General features: G+C 39.3%; 1 protein-coding gene across 8 annotated transcripts in view; it reads left to right on the top strand.

The window, feature by feature from the left end:
- The window catches only part of LRRC8B (leucine rich repeat containing 8 VRAC subunit B), an 89,480-nt gene that overhangs the window by 58,873 nt on the left and 8,246 nt on the right, over positions 1-22,361 (top strand). For 3 of the 8 annotated variants that reach the window (XM_064282335.1, XM_023558437.2, XM_064282336.1), the window contains 3 exons: positions 4,535-4,630; positions 9,792-9,894; positions 12,870-15,034. In XM_064282335.1, coding sequence (XP_064138405.1) covers positions 12,896-15,034 — 2,139 coding nt within the window. In that variant the 5' untranslated portion in view covers positions 4,535-4,630; positions 9,792-9,894; positions 12,870-12,895. Of the gene's footprint in view, positions 1-4,534; positions 4,631-5,378; positions 5,457-9,791; positions 9,895-12,869; positions 15,035-22,361 lie in introns of all 8 variants that reach the window. The other 5 variants (XM_023558438.2, XM_003418439.4, XM_023558443.2 and 2 more) reach the window with 3 other exon arrangements.

The following is a 22,361-nucleotide window of genomic DNA, read 5'->3' as shown; positions in this document are numbered from 1 at the left end:
TAATAGCCAAATTTTTTTTCCTAGTCTGTAGGTTCTCTTTTTACTCTTGGTGAAGTCTTTTGATGAGCATAGGTTTTAATTTTTAGAAGATCCCAGTTACCTAGCTTATCTTCTGGAGTTTGTATGTTGTTGGTTATGGTTTGTATCCTGTTAATGCTATGCATTAGAGCTTCCAGCATTGATCCTATTTTTTCTCCTATGAACTTAATAGTTTTTGATTTCATATTTAGGTCTTTGATCCATTTTGAATTAGGGTATGGGTCCTGTTTCATTTTTTTGCAAATGGACATCCAGTTTTACCAGTACCATTTGTTAAAAAGACTGCCTTTTCCCCATCTGATGGATTTTGGGCCCTTGTCGAAGATCAAGTGACCACAGGTGGATGGATTTATATCTGGGTTCTCAATTCTCTTCCATTGGTCTGTGTTTCTGTTGCAGTACCGATACCAGGCTGTTTTGACTACTGTAGCTGTATAGTAGATTCTGAGGTCAGGTAGTGTGAGTCCTCCTACTTTATTCTTCTCCAATAGTGCTTTACTTTTCCAGAGCTTCTTCCCTTTCCATATAAAGTTAATGATTAGTTTTTCCATCTCTTTAGAGAATGTTGTTGATATTTGGATTGGGATTGCACTGTATTTGTAAATTGCTTTGGGCAGAATTGTCATTTTCACAGTGTTGAGTCTACCTATCCATGAGCATGGTATGTTTTTCCATTTATGTAGATCTGTTTTGATTTCTTGCAGTAGTGTTTTGTAGTTTTCTTTGTTTAGGTCTTTTAGATCTCTGTTAGATTTATTTCTAAGTTTTTTTTTATTATTATTATTACAAATGGTATTGTTTTCCTGATTTCCTTTTCATTGTTCTTTCTATTAGTGTATAGGAATCCACCTGATTTTTGTATGTTTATCTTATATCATGCTATTCTGCTGAATCTCTTAGTTCCAGTAGTTGTCTCGTGGAGTCTTTTGGGTTTCCTGTGTGTACTAACATACCATCCTCAAATAGGGACAGTTTAACTTCTTCATTGCCAATTTGGATGCCCTTTATTTCTTTTTCTTGCCTTATTGCTCTAGCTAGGACTTTCAACACAATGTTAAATAGGAGTGGTGATAAAGGGCATCCTTGTCTTGTTCCTGTTCTCAAGGGGAATGTTTTCAGCCTCTTTCCACTAAGAATGATGTAGGCTGTTGTTTTTGCAAAAATGCCCTTTATTATGTTGAGAAATTTCCCTTCTATACGTATTTTATTGAGAGTTTTTATCAGGAATGGGTGCTGGACTTGTCAAATGCCATTTCTGCGTTGATCAAGATGCTCACGTCATTTTTTTTCTTTCCTTTTATTTATGTGTGGTGGATTATGTGGATTGGTTTTCTAATGTTGAACCATCCTTGAATACCTGGTATGAATCTTACTTGATCGTGGTGTATTGTTTTTTTGATACGATGCTGAATTCTGTTGGCTAGAATTTTGTTGAGAATTTTTGCATCTGTATTCATGAGAGATATTGGCCTGTAATTTTCTTTTTTGTGACATCTTTGATTTTGGTATCAGGGTTATGCTGACTTCATGGAATGAATTCAGAAGTATTACTTCTTTTTCTGTGTTCTGAAATAGTTTGAATAGTACTGGTATAAGCTCTTCTCTGAATGTTTGGTAGAATTCTCCAGTCAAGCCATCTGGGTATTGATACTATTTCTGCCACCATATTTTATGTTGGGTGACAGATGCAGGTAAGTTGTTTTGTCAGTTCATGGCTCTCTGTATTCAAGTAGTCATATCCAGGGCGTTGTACTTGAGGATCCTTATCTGCACCTAGATCTGATTTAGATGAAAAGATCCTGAGCTTGTTGCCATAATAGGATGAAACTTCCTGGTTACTTGGGAGAGGGTGAGTGTGTTTTGGGTGTGTTTTACATGTAGGAGGAATGCAAATAATTTATGGCCAGATAGTCTAGACTATGCTGATTTACAGATGTCTGCAAATTTTTTGCCCCTCCTCTCGGTTTGGTTGGTTTGGTTTCTCATTGAGAGGTAGAGTCTTTCCCCTCCCCTTGAATTTAGGCTGACCATGTGATTCCTTTGACCAGTGGAATATGGTGGACAGGACATTGTGACTTTTCCAAGGCTATGCTCTAAGTGATCCATAGCTTTTACTTTTGTGCTTGGGATGCACCTTCTTAGAAACCACCCACGATGTTATGTGAGGAGACTCAAGACCCATGTAATGCCTCAGATGAAAGGAGTTATGAGCCAGCAGTTAGTAGCAACAACCAGCTTAATGGATGAAGACATTTTGGACCTTCCAGCCATTTTATGTGCCAACCGACACCATATAAAGTAAAAGAAACACCCACAAAACCACGAGAAATAAAAACATTATTGTTGTTTTAAGCCATTAAGTTTTAGAATATGCGGTAACCATTAGCCTGTCTGTATCCTGCTGAATTCTAGCCTCCACGTGGGAAAAGCTCTATTATCCTGATTACAGCTTGTCTAAATATCTCAGTGGTTTTTTTTTTCTGCCTTCCTATTCTTTCTTTTTTTTTTTTTTTTTGCATTTGTGTTCATTCATTCACTTATTGTGCAAATATTTACTTTGCACCATGTGCTAGAAACTGTAGAAGATACTATAATAGCATAGGCTCAAAATCTGAATCCATTTCATTCCTGCTTCTCTCTGGACCTTTCTATCTGATGTCTGTAGGTAGTGTTAAACTTTTATTTGCAGTGACTATTTCATTCTTTGCCCTCTTTTCAAACTTACAGCAAAATTCACCCTTATTATTTCTTGCCCACATGATTTAAACAGCCTTTCAACTGGCCCCCTTGTTTCTAATCCCTCCTCTTTAAATCCATCCTGCAAATCTCTGTAGGTCAGTGACTCATTCTTCTACTTTCTCACTTAAGTCTGGTGGGTTTAGGCAGGAGATGGTAGCTTTGGTTTGTCGTCTGTGGAGTGGGGCAGAGGGTGGGGGAAATCCTAAAAATCTAGTGCAACTTCCAGGAAGACTTAAAAGGTAAGTATTTTCCCAGATATTTTATTGCCATTCAATCTTGTGAACTTTCTTCTCCTGGGGAGATTTTGGTGAGGGGAGGGGAGGAGTAGGATGTAGATTCTAGCCTCATCTAGACCAATTAAATCATTGTGGGGTAGGGCCTAGGTTTAGGTTTGGTTAAGACAGAACTGTGATCTTGGATTTGTGGTTCTCAGAAAGTCATCCCTGGACCAGCAACATCAACATTAACTACGAACTTGTTAGAAATGCACATTCTGTCCAGATAAACTATAAGACCATTTTGCTCTGAACATTGTGCTTTTTGGAAGAATTCAGTCTGTTTTGGGGAACTGACTCCAAAGATTAGACCGAGAGCTATGTCTAGGTTAAATCAGTAATTAGTTTAATTAGTCTTCAAGACAGTGTCTTGTGACATCTGTCTAATGCTTGTAATCAAACTGTCACCTTGCTCTATTGAAAATTATGTATCTTAAAGAAACTAGGTTCTCAGAGAAGACTGACCTCATGACTCAGACACTATTTTGTCTTCTGCTTCTGAGAAAGTGACCCATGACTGTTAATAGGTAAACCAAGGAGGGGCAGCTTGATCTCAGGAAAAACACTTTTTTAAAGTTGTTTTAAATAGATTAACTGAAGACTTCCAACTGGAGAGGTCCATAGGTATTATCTTGCTAATCATGTATTCTCTAATGGAAACTTGGTTCATATGTAATTTTTCTGTACCATCTGTTTCCCCTAGACAAACTTTGTGTGCTCTTTATGGATATATGTTTTTGTGTGGTAGATCCAACTATATTAGTTTAGATGATCTCTTTTCAACTGAGAGTGAATTTACATGGGCAGTTCCTTATTTAGATTACTGGTGAATGCATGGGCAATGCACTTTGGGAACTTTAGGATTACCTTTAGATATTCATAGTAATGATGCTAGTAAATATTGGAAAGGTAATGTTAAATTGCTACACATTGTAAAATGAGAGTCAGAAGAAAACCCATTGGTTCAGCACTAAGGGTAGAATTGGTAGCTTTAATTCCTACTTATGATATTTTTATGATATAGTTGAATTGGAGAAATCTTTAAGAAATTTATCAGTTGCTATGGAACGAATAGCAGATGAAGTTGCTAATGGGATAGAAACACAATAGCTATCTCTGACCTCATCAAAGCCAAGATGACATGAGATAGTAGAATAGCTTTAGATGTTTTATTAGTCCAAGAAGGTAGTCTGTGCTGTAGAATTAGACAGCAACCTACTTGGTTACACCCTGTAACACCCTCACAAACACAGATTTATTTGGCTGGTTGCCATCAGGAATAAATACATAGACTAGATCACTATTAAAAAGAATAGTAATATTCTTAGTCTACAAACTGATAATATTAGGCATAATAAAACTTATCGTCTATTATCTTACACACTTAAAACACAAAAGAAAGCTTCAGGCTAAAATGTTGATGTACATGGAGTCTGCTGTTTTTGGCAATGCTATTGATGAGAACATTGATCTTACTTAAGATCCTGGTGAAGAACCAGACGGAATCCAGTGAAAACCAGTACCGTGAGTTTAAAGAGCCTGCCATGGCCACCATCTAGGAGCTTGACTAAATCCAGGTATTAATCATCGATGTGTTATCTCCAATCTTCAAAAAAAAAAAAAAAAAAGGAGGGAATGATCTAGGAGATAATATTGGAGCCACTATTCCCTATCCTATAATGTGACCCAGTTGGAGCTGGACTCACAAGGACCCACAAGGGGACACATCAACTAGGCCCCGAGGTATAAAGGCAATAGCTAGGATAATCTTGGAAAACATCTTTTAGGGAACCTTTCACATAAAAGAATGAAACAGCACAGATGACTCACATATATTCTACTCTTACCTTTTCCGCTAGCATTTAGTGAATAGTAAGATTTGTTGGACCAACGAAGACCCTCCTGACTGCCGTTACTGAAACCTATACCAGTGACTATTAAGAAAAACAATTCAAAATAGAGAATCATAGTGACTTAACATTTTTTATCCAGTCTGTGAAAAGATGAAGCTTTCAGTGATTTTACGCCTTTGTGATATTAATATATACTGATGATTCTGTAATGTTCTCGAACGCGGGAAGACATTAGTTCTGGTAGCATGCTTGTCTGTTTCCCACTTTTGCCTTTTTGAATATATGCTCAATACAACTTTCTTTCTGCTTTAAAATAAAGCACATTCTGAGGGCTTAACCCCAATTTAATGAATCAGAAACTCTTGAGGATGGAGCCTATCACTGAGAATTTTAACAAGCTTTCCTGGTGATTTTTATGGACATTAACTTTGGAGAAACACTCTACAAGATAAATCTTTTTGTTCCCTTCCAGGTTTCCAGACTATGACTAAGTTTGGAAATGGTGTTTGTTATTTGAAAGTCACTGTACTGACAAGATCTGAAAGGATTGGTAAGGGGCCTAAAGAAACTTGTATATCCAGGGTCTTGCTAGTGATCGTTTAAAAGTACCTGAGGAATGCTAAATGCTTGTCATCAGATCTCTGAAGAGTGGCTCAAGCGGTTATTGAGTATAAAGAAAGGAGTCCTGGGGAGGTGCAAACAATTAATTTACTGGGCTGCCAACCAGAAGGTTAGAGGTCCCAGTCTACCCATAAGCACCTCAATTTGATGGCAACTGGTTTAGTACAGGAAACTCTGGTGGCGTAGTGGTTAAGTGCTACGGCTGCTAACCAAACGGTCGGCAGTTCGAATCCTCCAGGTGCTCCTTGGAAACTCTATAGGGTGTTCTACTCTGTCCTATAGGGTCGCTATGAGTCGGAATCAACTCGACAGCACTGGGTTTGTTTTTTTTTTTGTTTGGTTTAGTATAAAGTGAAGCAAGTTAATCAAGCACTGAAGCATTTTTCCCCCAGAAATAATCAAGGATGTGAATTTAAATTGCAGTTAGATATATGTTAGACCCAAGAAACATCTTAACGAGAAGTAGCACAAAACATTTTGAAAAGACATAGGGTGATTTTTAAATCAATTTTCAGTGACAGTGGTGTAAAAATTCCCTATTTTGAAGTCTTTGGCTGTAGCCCTGCCTGGAGTCAGAGATGGACATCTCTGAAGTAGCATCCAGTTCTCAGCACATAATGACTCTGAATCCTGGGTGATCGTCATCTGTTTATTTTTTCACTGGTTATTTTGGAAATGCTTTCAAAGTAAAATAAAGGCTACTGAGAAGTTAATATGCCTAACTTGAGTGTTGTTGTTCCAGCCTCAGAGAATTTGGGGTGAGCTTGTCAAATGAATTTATGTACTTGAAAAAGTTTTTATGCCATTTTAATGATGTTTAAAAACTAAAAGAATGGGATTAGGACCATAAAATCCCTTTCTCTTAACATTGTTTCCTTGATATAATTTAGTACATTTGTGTGTTAAAAACAGAGATCTGATTTGGATTGAGTCCTCATTGTTTGCTAAAATACGGTCTGGAAAAAATTTCCTATATATACAAACAGTATAAAATACAGTAATGACAAAGGACAACTATGCTCTTTCTCTCCAGTTAAGCACTTCAATTTAAAAAATTAGCATCATATAATGCATAGGAATGCTTGAGACTTTTCGTGCATCCTCAAATCCAGATGGCATATATTTAAATATTAAGTCATAGGTCAAAAAATGTTTAGAAGAAACTGTTTAGCTGAGGAAGAAGATTATATACTAGGTAACTGAAGGCATTGCAGAAAACTGTATTTGCGTTCTTGTTTTTCAAGAGTACAGTAGAACCCAGTTACAATATAGATGTTAGGGTAAGATTGGGAAGAAAGATGTGTAGTCGGCCTTTTCTTTAGGTCTTGAGAGAACTGAGACTGTGGCATAATTAATTGGATGGAATGAGGCAATGTGGTCTGGAGTGGACAAAGCCTGGGATTTTAGCCTGAGGACCTAGGCTCTAGAGATAATTTCATTTCTTACTGGTTTTGTCACCTTGGACAAAGTAACTTCTTTGGGCCTTATTTTTGTCCTAGGGTAAAATCACCACAAATTTATAGTAAAGCAAAAAAGAAAAGTTTTATTGGGCATGTGTTCAAAGAGGCAAAAGTGGGAAACGGACAAGCATGCTGCCAGAGCCGTGTCTACCAAAGGCATGTCACAGAATCATCAGTATATATTAGCATTACAAATGGGTAAAATCATTGAAAGCTTCACCTTTTCACAGATTAGCTAAAAACTGCTAAATCACTATGATTCTACATTCTGATCTGTGTTCCTTAATAATCACTGGTACAGGTTTCAGAAACGACAGCTAGGAGGGTCTTCATTGGTCCAACAAATATTACTATTTACTAAAAAAAAAAAAAAAAATGCCGTCACTTTGATTCTGACTCATAGCAACCCTATAGGACACAGTAGAACTGCCCCATAAGGTTTCCAGAGAGCAGCTGGTGGATTCTAACTGCCCACCTCTTAGTTAGCAGTCAAGCTCTTAACCACTGTGCCACCAGGGCTCCTACTATTTTCTAAACCCTAATAAAGAAGAGTTGAAAATATCTGAGTCTTTTGTACTCTGTTTATGATTTGTTTATGTGAAAGTTTCCCTAAAAGATGTTTTCCAAGATTGTCCTAGCTATTGTCTTCAGGGCCCAGTTGATGTGTCCTTGTCAGTCCTTTTGAGTCCAGCTTCAGTTGGGTCACATTCTTTATGCTGAAGGATAGGGACTAATGACTCCAATTTTATCTCCTAAATCATTTTCCATGTTTATAAAATATGAAGAGTAATAATATTTATCTCAATGGATTGTTGTAAATAGGAAACAAATTAATGTAAGTGAAAAGTGCTATGAAAGTAGGAAGGCAGATATTAGATTATTCATAATGATCTTTATTTGGTCTATTGTTGAGCAATTCATCAAAAAAATCTAAATTAGGTGATTAGAGATGAAGTGTGTAGTTTTTAAAAAGAGCAGGAAAACCTCTTTATAAATACTTAGAATAAATAACGGCGAACCTGTATTTCAGTTGTGGTCCTCTGACAGGTAAATTCATAATGGCTTGTCATTATGATTATTTAAAAGTATTACCATCAGTTTGAGGTTCATGGTCCTTTTCTCCCGGAGATACTGTTTTTAAAGTAGAAAATGTATTTGTAGTATTTAAGGGAAACTGCATTATGTAAGAAATATTTTGATGGCTGAGTAGCATGCTTGGATTACACAGTAAATTTTTTTCTGGCACATCACAGATGCAATGCCATATAAGAATATGAAAAATGCTTCACACCTCCAAATGTCTTTACCATGCTCACTGCACATAAATGCACTCGTATTATATGTTATAAGCCTTTTAAAAATGAATTGTGAGTTTCAAATGTTTATTCCAGCGGTGCCATGTTAATTATGAGCGCACAGCTAGGTTGTCATACATATTAACTGTCCTTTCTTGCCAACAGAACAATTTGATACTGTATGGTGATTTTTGTATTTTTAGCAAGTAATGCCAACCTCACCGTACCTACGCACTCCCCCTCCCCCAGGTATTTCCATAAGCCAGCTATGCTAATTTTCTTTTACAGCAACCTGTAAAAAAATTAGCATAGCACTTACAAAAATGGAGGAGGTGGTTGGCAAATAATGTAACACATGCATTATTTGCATAAAAATATGGTAATTTTAAAGCAGGCTTTGCACATGGATTGGTAAATCCCAAATAAATTTTAGACATGCCCAACTTTTTGATCTTTGAAATGACAAAGTCCCAAGATGATTGGTAAAAATATCCTAAATGCAATTTGGGATCAGTACTCTTAAATTTCAGGTGTTTAGTAAAGCAAAAATAAGATCATATCTTCCCAGCAAATACAAAAAACTTTCCAGCAACTTTTTAGAGGTTGCATGGGCACTAAAAATACAATTTTCACACCTAATTAAAAAGATTCTGGTGTTTCAGAATTTTCTTACAGTTCAAACTGATCAATACATATGTAATTTAAACTATCACAAATGATTTTTTGAAGTAGATGTTTAGCATGGCTTTTAATAAACTTCCAAATTAAAAAAAAAAACCTAATATAAAGGCAAACTCTATTTAAAAATAACATAATTTTGGCCATATTTCTCAGCTATGTCTGAAAAAGTATATAAAATTTTGACTTTTTCTAGTAAAATTAGTAGGCTAAATTTTAGGAGCACTGAGGCTTATTTATATAGATGTGGTTTCTAATAAGGGTGCATGAATCATGTGGTTTGACAATCGTTTGACAGTCTGTCTGGCAAATTCAAGTAGGACCAGCTATGTATGAGGACAGAGTGAGAAATAAACACATATAGACTGTTTCAAAAAAGCGAAGTGTTGCAAACAGGATTTTAAAATATGTTCCATCTAAATTTCTGTAGAAACTTCTCTGAAATTGAAAGGGAGTTCAGGGAGTGAGTATGGTCTGATGTGTGGGTACCAAAACAAAAAAAACCAGACTCACTGTCATCAAGTTGATTCCGACTCATAGCGATCCTATAGGACAGGGTCGAACTGCCCCCATAGAGTTTCCAAGGAGCTGTTGGTGGATCCAAGCTGCCGACCATTTGGTTAGCGGCTGAGCTCTTAACCACTGCGCCACCAGGGTAGAGTCCTATATATACTGCTTTGCCAGACGTGCCCCAGAGTGGAAAGTAAACTGGCCCCTCTTGGCTAAATCGCGTCTTATAACGGAGAGGGTCTCTAAAGACAGCACCTCTAATTTTTTTTTATTTGTTTGAATGACCACAGCTATCTCAAGATTATCTGTGCTTTTTCATAGAATGAAGACAAACACAGAGATGGTGTGTCTAAGAAATTTCAAAAGGTGTAGACCTCCTGATTGAAGCATATTCAACTTATTTAATTTACTTTTTTTTATTATAGTAAGTATATTTAAACTGCATAAATTTGGTCAATGCTGATTTGTATTTCCTTGTTTTTAATAATATTGTGTTTTCAGTGAAAGTTTACATAGCAAATTCGGTTCTGTTTAACAATTACTACACAAATTGTTCAGTGACATTGTTGTGTTTTTTTTGTTGAATAATCCCTTTGTCAGATACCTTTATCACTGTTACAGCTGTTTGCCTTTACACTCCCTCAATTTCAGTTGCATATCTTAAATGAGTTTAATTAACTCTTAAGACTTTTGAGAGGACAAACAAAACCATAAACTTAAACTGGAAGAGCCCTTAGAGATTATCTGGTCCACTCTCTTCCATTGCAGAAAATTTCTTTGCAGTATTCTTGACTCAGTCATCTTACTCACGTAGACCTTGCTAAAGGCAGAGGGGCTTAACTATTTCACAGAGCAGCCAGTTCCATGGACATTCCACCTCAGATTGAATCAAAGCACAACTGTCTAAAACTTCATCCCACCTAGTTCTGCCTCTGGAACAAACTCTTTCATCCATGAGGGAGTTGTGCAAAAACATAAAGATAAATTCTCAGACCCCCCAGTCATCTTTTATCTTAGCTGAACAACATCCATTACCTATATTCTTCTGTAGGAAATGGTTTGTAGACAGGTATCTCCTGATTATTTTGTTGCCATTTAATCTTTAACCTATAACTGAGCAATGAGTTCTAGATGTGATCTCACTGGGCAGGCACAGTACTGTGGCCCTTTTATCTGAGTTCAATTATTAATATGGCCAAAAGTTGTAATTGGTATTTTAAAATAATAGCTGTCACAAGTAGGCCAGAGTATACAAGTCAACTAAAATGCCTAGGTATTTTGTTTACATGTTCTTTCTCCAGCAATGTTTTCTACCATTCCCCACCCCACCATGTCTTATGGTCTTTTGGGGTCTAAGTCCAGGATTTTTCATTTGTCTCCTGTAATCCTCTTACTGCGTTTTTGGTCTTGCCTGGGCACACAACTCTAGTTAACTGCAGTAAGGTGAAGCAGAATGGGAGGAGTCGAGAATTAGAAATAAACTCAGTAAATGAAATTCACTGCCATCCATTTGATTCCGACTCATAGTGACCCTATAGGACAGAGTAGAACCGCCCTGTAGGGTTTCCAATGCTGTAAATCTTTACGAAAGCAGACTGCCACATTTTTCTCTTGTGGAGCATCTGGTGGGTTCGAACTGCTGACCTTTTGGTTAGCAGCTATGCACTTTAACCACTCGGCCACCAGGGCTCCCTAGAATTAGAAATAGGCACTCTAAGCTAGAGTAAGGAGTCTCTGGATGGTGCGAACAGTAAATGAACTAAAAGGTTGGAGGTTTAAGTCCACCCAGAAGAAAGGACTGGCAGTCTACTTCCAAAAAAAAAAAAAAAAATCAGCCAGTGAAAACCCTATGGAGCATGGGTCTGCTCTGACACACTTGGGGTCGCCATGAGTTGAAGGCAACTCAACTGCATCTGGTAAACTAGAGTAAAGGAGGAAAACCCTGGAGAATTACATAATCAAGTTGTAAGTCCTATGAGGAAGTTGAATCCCTAATATGAGTATGTATCCTTTATGCAGGCAGAAAGTAGTTTTTCAGTCCATCAGTTAAATCAGAGATCGTGGGATGCCCTACTGGAAAAGCATGAAGATATATGGTCCAGGATCAGATGGTCAGGGATATGTTGAGGCTGACCAGCACAACATGAGATATTAACAGACAGCAGGGCCTCTGCAATGGGATTCTGGCATTTAAGCAGGAAACCATTCCCTGGAAGGATAACTAATGAGAGAGAGAGAGAGAGAGAAAAGCTACTAATACTAAAGTATCTAAAGAGAAACTGAAGCCCAGGAAAGATGATAAAACTTCAGACCTAAGAAAATTAAGGAGAAACGCTTGAGTATAAGGTCAGAGCTAGACCAGGAGCAAAGGGTAGCCATGCTTCCATGATTTTTTTTTTTTTTTTCCATTTTCTTAGAAGATACTTGATAAGATCCAAATATTTCCCTTCATCTGTCTTACTTTATGCCATCTTACAGGTGGTCTAGCTATTACCAATTAACAGTATTTTTAAAGATTGATTTATGTAAGGCTGAGAAGAATTCCGAGGAGATTGTCTAAATACTTTTCAATATGGAAATACAGTATCCATCTTGTTTTTCTGACAGCTAAAAAAATTTAATAGTAGAGTATGCCCTTAATCATTTATCTTATTACTACTTTGAACCAAAACATTAAACATGAGAGAGATTCCCCATAGTAGAGTGTTCTAATTGGGTTTTTCTCCCCTATCCCTTTTTAAGCTATTACTATTGTTTCCTAACTTTTAAATACTCTAAGTTGGACACGTACCTATATTACAAACCAAGAACTTGGAAGGAAAAGGAGAAAATACGTTAAATGACATTTTTTCGAGTATAGAATCAGTGGATTCCCTCCAAGCTTAAGGAATAGTTTTATAAAGTGGTGTTTCCTCAAAGGGGGTTCCTGGTGGGTATTACAACACTGCTCTAGCCTGTAGCTGATGCTTCAGACATGGAGGTGAGGCATGGAACAGAGGTTATTCAGACCTTTTGGAGGGTATCAATTGTGACTGTTACAAAACTGTAGCATAAAAAGAAGTTTTCCCATTGTCAGTTGAAGAAATACTGGCTCCTGGTTTGTAATTACCCAGCATGGAGTCGAGATCCAGGAAGTAACTAGATAAATGCCTCAATTCCTGCCCCCATGTACCCTTACACATCCCATCTGACCTTCACCAAGTGGCATCCCATCTCAAGGACTTTACAGTGCAGAGTTGGGGTAGCCTAAAATTTCAGGTGAAACCAGAAGACTGTGTGCCCCTGGATCCGCTCTGTGTCCTAGGTTTTGCTCCCAGAGCTAAATTGTACAAGCATTAGAGTTAAATGTTTCTTTGGGGCATTTGCTTCAGTGATTTTTCTTTTGTTTTCCTCTTCCAGTTTCTGTACTTCTACAAGCAAACGTCATGATTACACTAACAGAGCTAAAATGTTTAGCAGACGCCCAGTCATCTTATCACATCTTAAAACCATGGTGGGATGTCTTCTGGTATTACATCACCCTGATCATGCTGCTGGTGGCTGTGCTGGCTGGAGCGCTCCAGCTCACGCAGAGCAGAGTTCTTTGCTGTCTTCCATGTAAGGTGGAATTCGACAATCACTGCGCCGTGCCTTGGGACATCCTGAGAGCCAGTATGAACATGTCCTCTGACCGTGCAGCCCCGCTCCCGCTCCCCCTCAGGATCCAGAATGACCTTCACCGGCAGCAGTACTCCTACATCGATGCCGTCTGTTACGAGAAACAGCTCCATTGGTTCGCCAAGTTCTTCCCTTACCTGGTGCTCTTGCACACACTCATCTTTGCAGCCTGCAGCAACTTTTGGCTTCACTATCCCAGTACCAGTTCCAGGCTTGAGCATTTTGTGGCCATCCTTCACAAGTGCTTTGATTCTCCATGGACTACCCGCGCCCTATCGGAAACGGTGGCCGAGCAGTCCGTCAGGCCGCTGACATTCTCCAAGTCCAAGGTTTTGCTTTCGTCCTCAGGGTGTTCAGCCGATGTTGATTCCAACAAGCAGTCACTGCCCTACCCACAGCCGGGCTTGGAGTCAGCTGGCATTGAAAGCCCAACCTCCAGTGTCCTAGACAAGAAGGAGGGGGAACAGGCCAAAGCCATCTTTGAAAAAGTGAAAAGGTTCCGCATGCACGTGGAACAGAAGGATATCATTTATAGGGTGTATTTGAAGCAGATAATAGTCAAGGTCATTTTGTTTGCCATCATCATAACTTATGTTCCATATTTTTTAACCTATATCACTCTTGAAATTGACTGTTCCATCGATGTGCAGGCTTTTACAGGATATAAGCGCTACCAGTGTGTCTACTCCTTGGCAGAAATATTTAAAGTCCTGGCTTCATTTTATGTCATTTTGGTAATACTTTACGGTCTTACCTCCTCATACAGCTTGTGGTGGATGCTGAGGAGTTCCCTGAAACAATATTCCTTTGAGGCATTAAGAGAAAAAAGCAACTACAGTGATATCCCTGACGTTAAGAATGACTTTGCCTTCATCCTTCATTTGGCTGATCAGTATGATCCTCTTTATTCCAAACGCTTCTCCATATTCCTGTCGGAGGTCAGTGAGAACAAACTAAAACAGATCAACCTCAACAATGAATGGACGGTTGAGAAACTGAAAAGTAAGCTTGTGAGAAATTCCCAGGACAAGGTAGAACTGCGTCTTTTCATGCTCAACGGTCTTCCAGACAATGTCTTTGAGCTCACTGAAATAGAAGTGCTAAGCCTGGAGCTTATCCCTGAGGTCAAGCTGCCCTCCACAGTCTCTCAGCTGGTCAACCTCAAGGAGCTTCATGTGTACCACTCCTCTCTGGTGGTAGACCATCCTGCACTGGCCTTTCTAGAGGAGAATTTAAAAATCCTACGCCTGAAATTTACTGAGATGGGAAAAATTCCACGCTGGGTATTTCACCTGAAGAATCTCAAGGAACTTTATCTGTCAGGCTGTGTCCTACCTGAACACTTGAGCACCGTGCAGATGGAGGGTTTTCAGGACTTAAAAAACCTGAGGACTCTCTATTTGAAGAGCAGCCTCTCCCGGATCCCACAAGTTGTGACAGACCTCCTGCCCTCACTGCAGAAGTTGTCCCTAGATAATGAGGGAAGCAAACTGGTTGTGTTGAACAACTTGAAAAAGATGGTCAATCTGAAAAGCCTAGAGCTGATCAGCTGTGACCTGGAACGCATTCCACACTCCATTTTCAGCCTGAACAATTTGCATGAGTTAGACCTAAAAGAAAATAACCTGAAAACTGTGGAGGAGATCATTAGCTTTCAGCATCTCCAGAATCTTTCCTGCTTAAAGTTGTGGCACAATAACATTGCTTATATTCCTGCCCAGATTGGGGCATTATCTAACCTAGAGCAGCTCTCTTTGGACCATAATAATATTGAGAATCTTCCCCTGCAGCTTTTCCTATGCACCAAACTATATTATTTGGATCTAAGCTATAACCACCTGACCTTCATTCCTGAAGAAATCCAGTATCTGAGTAATTTGCAGTACTTTGCTGTGACCAACAACAACGTAAGTAAATGCATTCTTTCCTTCATTCAGCCAGCCTCTTGAGCATCTGCTGTGCTTGCAGTGTGTAATGTAGTGGGGAAATGGACTTTAAGCCATACTGAGGTCCTCTGAGCCTGGCCCAGCTCCCACTCAACTAGACATATGGTAATGGACAAAAAACGCTGACCATCAGCTTTTAATCTAACTCCCAAGTAAATTGTCATAAAGAGTTTTTAAAAAAATATTTAAAGCATTTGGCACATAGTAGTTGCCCAACAAATGTTAGTTCTTTTTATTCTCTTCCCCCATGTTCTACATAAGCATCAAGTTAAAATATTTTAAACAAATTAAATTAGTGTTTTAACTTGAAACCAATTGTGATAGAGCTTACTTTTTTATTTTGGAAAGGTCTTAAATACTTAGGAACATTGGTAAAACTCTTCAGCTTTTCAAATCTATTGTAGGAGAATAAGTTTTTTTATTTAAAATGCCATGATCATGAATTATTCACAGATCTTTTTTGCATTGTGGTAAGAAAGATTTGAAATCTACATGCATGCCTGGAAAGACAATTTAAAATGAAAGGCCTGGTTCTATAATGCAATACTAGGGCTTCTAGAAGCTTTTTTGAAGCATCCACGCTTGAACCATAATTTGCAACAGTGAAGCCAAGTTAAGGAAAACTTAACTTCACTGAAACAAGAAAAAACAAAATAAATGAGTAGTTTGCTAGGTGAAAATGATGCAAAAGGAGAGGAAAAAAGCGAAAATCCATGCTGATCTAAAAGGCAAGACAGAGGGTGAGGGTAATGTCCATTTGAGAAGAAGAAAAAACACTGTCAGAAATCAGGTCTGCCAAGGTCATGGAAGCGCCATAGACATATCCAAACTCCCTGAGGGACCAAATTACTGGGCTGAGGGCTGTGGGGACCATGGTCTCGGGGAACATCTAGCTCAATTGGCATAACATAGTTTGTAAAGAAAATGTTCTACATTCTACTTTGGTGAGTAGCGTCTGGGGTCTTAAAAGTCTATAAGTGGCCACCTAAGATACTCCGCTGGTCTCACACCTTTGGGAGCAAGGGAGAATGAAGAAAACTAAAGACACAAGGGAAAGATTAGTCCGGAGGACTAATGGACCACAGCTACCACGGTCTCCACCAGACTGAGTCCAATATAACTAGATGGTGCCCGGCTACCACCACTGACTGCTCTGACAGGGATCACAATAGAGGATCCTGGACAAAGCAAAATTCTAACTCACAAAAAAAGACCAGACTTACAGGTCTGATAGAGACAGGAAAAATCCCTAGAGTATGGCCCCCAGGCACCCTTTTAGCTCAGTAATGAAGACACTCCCGAGGTTCACCCTTCAGTCAAAGATTAGATAGTCCCATAAAACAAAATGAGACTAAAGGAGCACACCAGCCCACGGGCAAAGACTGGAAGGCAGGAGGGGACAGGAAAGCTGGTAATAGGGAACCCAAGGTCGAGAAGGGAGAGTGTTGACATGTTGTGGTGTTGTTAACCAATGTCATAAAACAATATGTGTACTAACTGTTTAACGGGAAGCTAGTTTGTTCCATAAATCTTGATCTAAAGTACAATAAAGATTAAATAAAAAAGAAATCAGGTCTGCCAAAGTACAACTGTTCTGGCTGAAAATGAGTGCTGCTCTTTTCTTCTACCCCATCCAAAATGTGCGTTACCCCTTAGACTTTTTGTAATTTATATTCATGCTAAATATAGCTGTGGGCATGGTGTTGACTAATAAACATATTAACCACCAGACACAGATTATTGGAGAAATACCAGAGAATTGGGAAATGAGAGCACATTCATGCTGGTTTTTAAAATCCTGAGCCTTTATCACACGTAAAAGGATGGAGCCCATTCTGAGATAAATAAAAAATCTTCAGGTCTTAAAGAATTTAAGGTTTTAAAACTACTTTAGGATTGATCTAGACTAGCAGTGGTTTTTAAACTTTAGTGTGTACCAGAATTACCAGAAGTGCTTGTTAAAAGCTTTTGCTGATTGCTGGGCCTTACTCCCAGGGTTTCTGATTCAGTAGGTCAGATATGAGACCTGAGAGTTTGCATTTCTAAAAAGTTCCCAGGTAAAGCTGATGCTGCTGGTCTAATAGCCACACTTTGAAAACCATCGGTCTAGAGGTTTATCTAGTTGACTAATATGAATATTTTGGTCACTATGAATATACATGGAGCCCTGGTGGCATAGTAGTTAAGAACTATGGCAAGCTATAGCTGCTAACCAAAAGATCGGCAGTTCGAATCTACCAGCCACTCCTTGGAAACCCTATGGGGCAGTTCTGCTCTGTTCTGTAGGGTCGCTATGAGTTGGAATCGACTCAATGGCAACAGGTATGGGTTTTTTTTTTTTTTTTAATGGATATACATAAGGATCCCTGATGGTGCAGTGGTTAAGCACTTGGCCGCTAACTGAAAGGTCGGTCAACAGTTTAAACCCACCAGCGACTCCTCAGGAGAAAGATGTGGCAGTCAGCTCCCTTAAAGATTATAGCCTTGAAAACCCTGTCGGGTAGTTCTGCTTTGTCCTATAAGGTCACTATGAGTCAGAATCAACAACAGCAATGGATTTGGGTTGGCCCAAGTCTTATGAACCACTCCAATTTATATCTAGGTCCAACTTCCACATTCTTGTGTTCAACACATTCCTTTTATTAATTCCAAGACTTATAGCCAGAGGTGAATAATGTAGAAATTCCTTCTGAAGATCATTTATGTGACAATGTTTGCTGCTGTTTTTGTCATCACTACTTAGAAATGGAACTATTCAGCTTTGTTTTTTGAAATAATTGGATATTATGGATTTATTTAGTGTATCTTGGGATAGCATGTGTCAGTGGCCAAAAAATAAGGAAACCTGGTATTGAGAAGGATTCTCAATTGAGGCCCCAACTTCTGAGAAACAGTGGGTCATTTAATTATCAATGTCTGCCATAGATATAAAAAGAGAACCACCCTGGTTCTGGGGCCTCCAATCTGTTTTACTGAAAACAGTTGATTGCCAGGAAATTCTAGGATACAGAGTTATAATGTAGCCATTATTTTTTTCATAGTAACTGTTATGGATTGAATTATATCCCCCAAGAAGATATGTTGAAGTCCTAACCCCCGGTACCTGTAAATGTGATCTTATTTGGAAAGATGGTCTTTGAAGATGTTATCATTTAGGTTAGCATGAGGTCATAGTGCAGTAGGGTGGATCTAATCCAATATGAGTGATGTCCTATAAAAAAGGAAGAGACACAGAGGAAGGAATACCATGTGATGCTACAGCTGCAAACCAATGAACTCCTGGGCCTACCAGAAGCTAGGAGAGAGGCATGGAACAGATTCTCCCTAAGAGCCCTCAGAAGGAATCAACACAGCCTACATACACCCGAGTTTGGTCTCCCAGCCTCTAGAACTGTGAGAAAATAAATGTCTGTTCTTAAAAAAAGACACCCAATTTGTGGTACTTTATTTCAGCAGCTCTAGGGAACTAATACAGCAAGCGCTCTGTTGTTGTTAGGTTCCATCAAGTCAGTTCTGACTCATAGTGACCTGATAGGACAGAGTAGAACTACCCCATAGAGTCTGCAAGGAGCAACTGGTGGATTTGAACTGCCAACTTTTTTGTTAGCAGCCAAGCCCTTAACCAGTACATCACCAGGGCTCCAGGCACTCTGATTAGAAAGTTTCTTATCTCCCAATTGTTCTGTGGAGCTCTGGTGGTACAGTAGTTAAGAGTATGGCTGCTAGCTAAGAGTTGGCAGTTTAAATCCACCAGACACTCCTTGAAAACCCCATGGGGCAGTTCTGTTAGGTCCTATAGGGTTACTATGAGTCGGAATTTACTTGACAACAACGGGTTTGTTTTTTTTTTAATTGGTCTGTAAACATTTCTTTTGATTTCTGATAAGAAATTAGTGGTCCATTTGGGATATTGTTTCTCTGGCTCATATATTGTACAGTCTAAGGAAGGGCATTCTGAACGAATTGGGTATAAATAAATGCTTTCTAAACATTTTTGTAAAATGTACTGGCCCAGACAAAATGTGTGTGGTATTCTTATAAGCTTTGAGGTAAACAATTTTTAAAGTTGTAAGTAGATTTTTCAGGATGAAATTGCTAAATTGATGGAATGTCTTAAATCTCTTTTGGAGCTTCCCAGCTTCCTTAGGAAAAATTGAATTAGTATAGGTGAACTGAGGTCCTGTGCCAAGAGCTGTCGGCTGACAGACAGAAAGCCCGAGACGGATGTCTGGCACATTGGAAGTGTTACCGCTAATTGCTACTAACCACAGCCTTTGATTTACTTCAAAGGAGCGACATTGATGCGCTAGCCCCAGAGGCTCTCTCTCATTGATTGCCTGCTGAAATCCCCTCTCTTCTATCCAGGGTTGAGAAGTCACTAAAATCACAAGTTTAGAGATTTGAAAGGAGTTTGGTGAGAACGAGGTAGTGCTAATAGCCATACAGAAGGAGGGTGACAGGAATTGGCTTCAGGGTATGTATTCACTAGGAAGTCAGACCGTTTAAGCATAATACTTGCTGGGAATCTGGAAGTCGATTAAAGAAGGGAGATGTGGGATCCCTTATGGAGTGCAGGTTAGGGCACTCTTTCTCATAGCACCATTCTTGTTAGCTGCCATCGAGTCGACTCTGACTCATGGAGACGTTCTGTATAACAAAAAGAAATGTGGCCAGTCCTGGCCCATTGTCAGCATGTTTGAGCCCATCATTATGGCTGTTGTACCAATCCATCTCACTGAGAATCTCCCATACGATCATTGTCCCTCTACTTTACATGATGTCCTCCTGTAGCAGTTGATCACTCCTGATGACATGTCCAAAGCAAGTGAGTCAGACAGTATTCCATTGTGACCCATAAGGTTTTCATTGGCTAATTTTTAGAGGTAGATCTCCAGGCCTTACTTCCTAGTCTGTCTCAGTCTGGAAGCTCTACTGAAACCTGTCCACCCTGGGTGACTCTGCTGGTATTTGAAATACCAGTGGCATAGCTTTCAGCATCTTAACAATGTGCAAGCCACCACAGTACAACAAATTGACAAACAGGTGGTAGAAAGTACCTATTATAGACTAATGTTTTGTGTAATTGTTTAATGTTTCTCACATTAGACCAGTGCTTCTCACGTGGGGGCAGTTTTCCCCCTAGGGGACATTTCGCAATGCTTGGAGACATTTTTTGCTCGTCACAACTGGAGGAGTGGTGCCACCAGCATCTAGTGGGTGAAGGCCAGGGTTGCTGCTGAATATCCTAAAATGCACAGGACAACACCCCACAAGAATCATCTGGTGCAAAATATCAACGGTGCCAAGGTTGAGAAACTGTGCAAGACTAAGGTTCTTGCAGGCCCATCTGCCTTGAGAGCACTTTATTCCCACCACTAACTTGGAGCCTTTTAACATTAAAGGAGGTGCTGGGCACACATTAACCGAATACAAATGAGCCAACTCTTTCCTCCTTTCAGCTAGTGTGCCCTAAGTTGTTGCTTAGGCACCACCAGGCAGTGTCAACCTTGAGACATTGCACAAGTCTCATTTTTTTTTTCTCTATTTGAACATCATTGACCCTACCTCTGAGCTGCCGAAGTCTCTGCCCAGAATGGGCTGCTTTAGAAGGAGCCTACATTCTGCCTCACTTCTCAATATTCAAGTCTACATATACATGGTTTTGCAGTCCATTCTTGAGAAGGGAACTAAATAAAAGGGTAAATATTTTTCCTTTGCTTATACCTAATATTTTGGCGCACAATGATCATCTATATTGAATGCTGGTCTTAGCAGTAGGAATCATTACATTTATTTTCAAAGATGTCACACTGTGTGTGGGGTGATGGAGGAGAGGGAGATTTCCAACATAATGAGCAACTTTTAATGCAATTTGGTCATTTTTAGTTTACATAAAGAATGGGAGCCTGAGCTTTTTTAATGCAATTTGATCATTTTGGGGGATCATTTTAATTCTTTTTTGAGGAAAGACAGATCTGCATGGCCTTGGAAGCTGTCTCCCAGGGCTTCAACAGCCCATTGGAAGAAAAGGCTGAGCTCCGAGTCCTCCTTTCATCCCTGTTACTAACAAGGCCCCTTCCTGAACCAAGGAACCTCCACTGTTTCGTGGTTGCATAGCTGTCCCTGCACCCCTGTCTATAAAGATGTAGAACACTATAGTGTGGGATGCCTCTCTCAGGGATCATGGCCATGAAGCGTGCAGTCCAGCTTTGCCCAGCACAGACTCACCTCTCAGTGGATTGTTCAGGCTCAGGGATTGTTCAGGCTCCGCCTTTTCTGGAGAATTTTCCCGGTAAACCTTTCACGTCTACACTGAACATCCAACCTACCCATCATATACGGATGCAATTCAGATGAGCAGCTCTAAGGGTTGGTATCATTGCAGGCTATTTATCATACTTAAAATTATTTCCTTGTAAAATGAATTATTTAATTGAACCTGCCAGAGAACAAGAAGAGAATACTCAGATGCACATGTGCGTGTATAGGGGAGTGGAATGTGTGTTTATGTATCATCGTATCTTGTCCCTACCTCTGCAGATCTGTCGTTTTTTTTCTGAGAGTTATCAGTCTGTACTGAGAAACACTGTAAGAGATGCCTGTTCGTGTCAATTTTCACGATGTTTTTGAGGATGTTGCTCATTGCATTACATAGTAAACTGTTTATGAGGACCCTTGAGAGCAATTTATTTCTAATCTAGAACTCAGGAACAATTGGGAGTCTTCTGAGTTACAGATTTGTTTTTTATTTTAGGGACCATGAGGATGTAACTGATTGAGTTTTCTTTAAGAATTGCTGGTTAGAATATATGCACACCCATGTTTATTGCAGCTCTGTTTACAATAGCAAAAAGCTGGAAGCAACCAAGGTGTCCATCAACGGATGAATGGTTAAATAAATTGTGGTATGTTCACACAATGGAATACTATGCATCGATAAAGAACAGTGACGAATCTGTGAAACATTTGATAACATGGAGGAACCTGGAAGGCATTATGCTGAGCGAAATTAGTCAGAGGCAAAAGGACAAATATTGTATAAGACCACTATTATAAGATCTTGAGAAATAGTATAAACTGAGAAGAACACATACTTTTGTGGTTACGAGGGGAGGAGGGAGGGAGGGAGGGAGAGGGTTTTTTACTGATTAGTTAGTAGATAAGAACTGCTTTAGGTGAAGGGAAGGACAATACTCAATACATGGAAGGTCAGCTCAATTGGACTGGACCAAAAGCAAAGAAGTTTCCGGGATTAAATGAATGCTTCAAAGGTCAGGGGAGCAAGGGT

The sequence above is a fragment of the Loxodonta africana genome, chromosome 3, assembly GCF_030014295.1.
Source record: "Loxodonta africana isolate mLoxAfr1 chromosome 3, mLoxAfr1.hap2, whole genome shotgun sequence".
NCBI lineage: Eukaryota > Metazoa > Chordata > Mammalia > Proboscidea > Elephantidae > Loxodonta > Loxodonta africana.
Note: the sequence above shows the minus strand (reverse complement) of the source record. Positions and strands in the feature narration are given on the sequence as shown.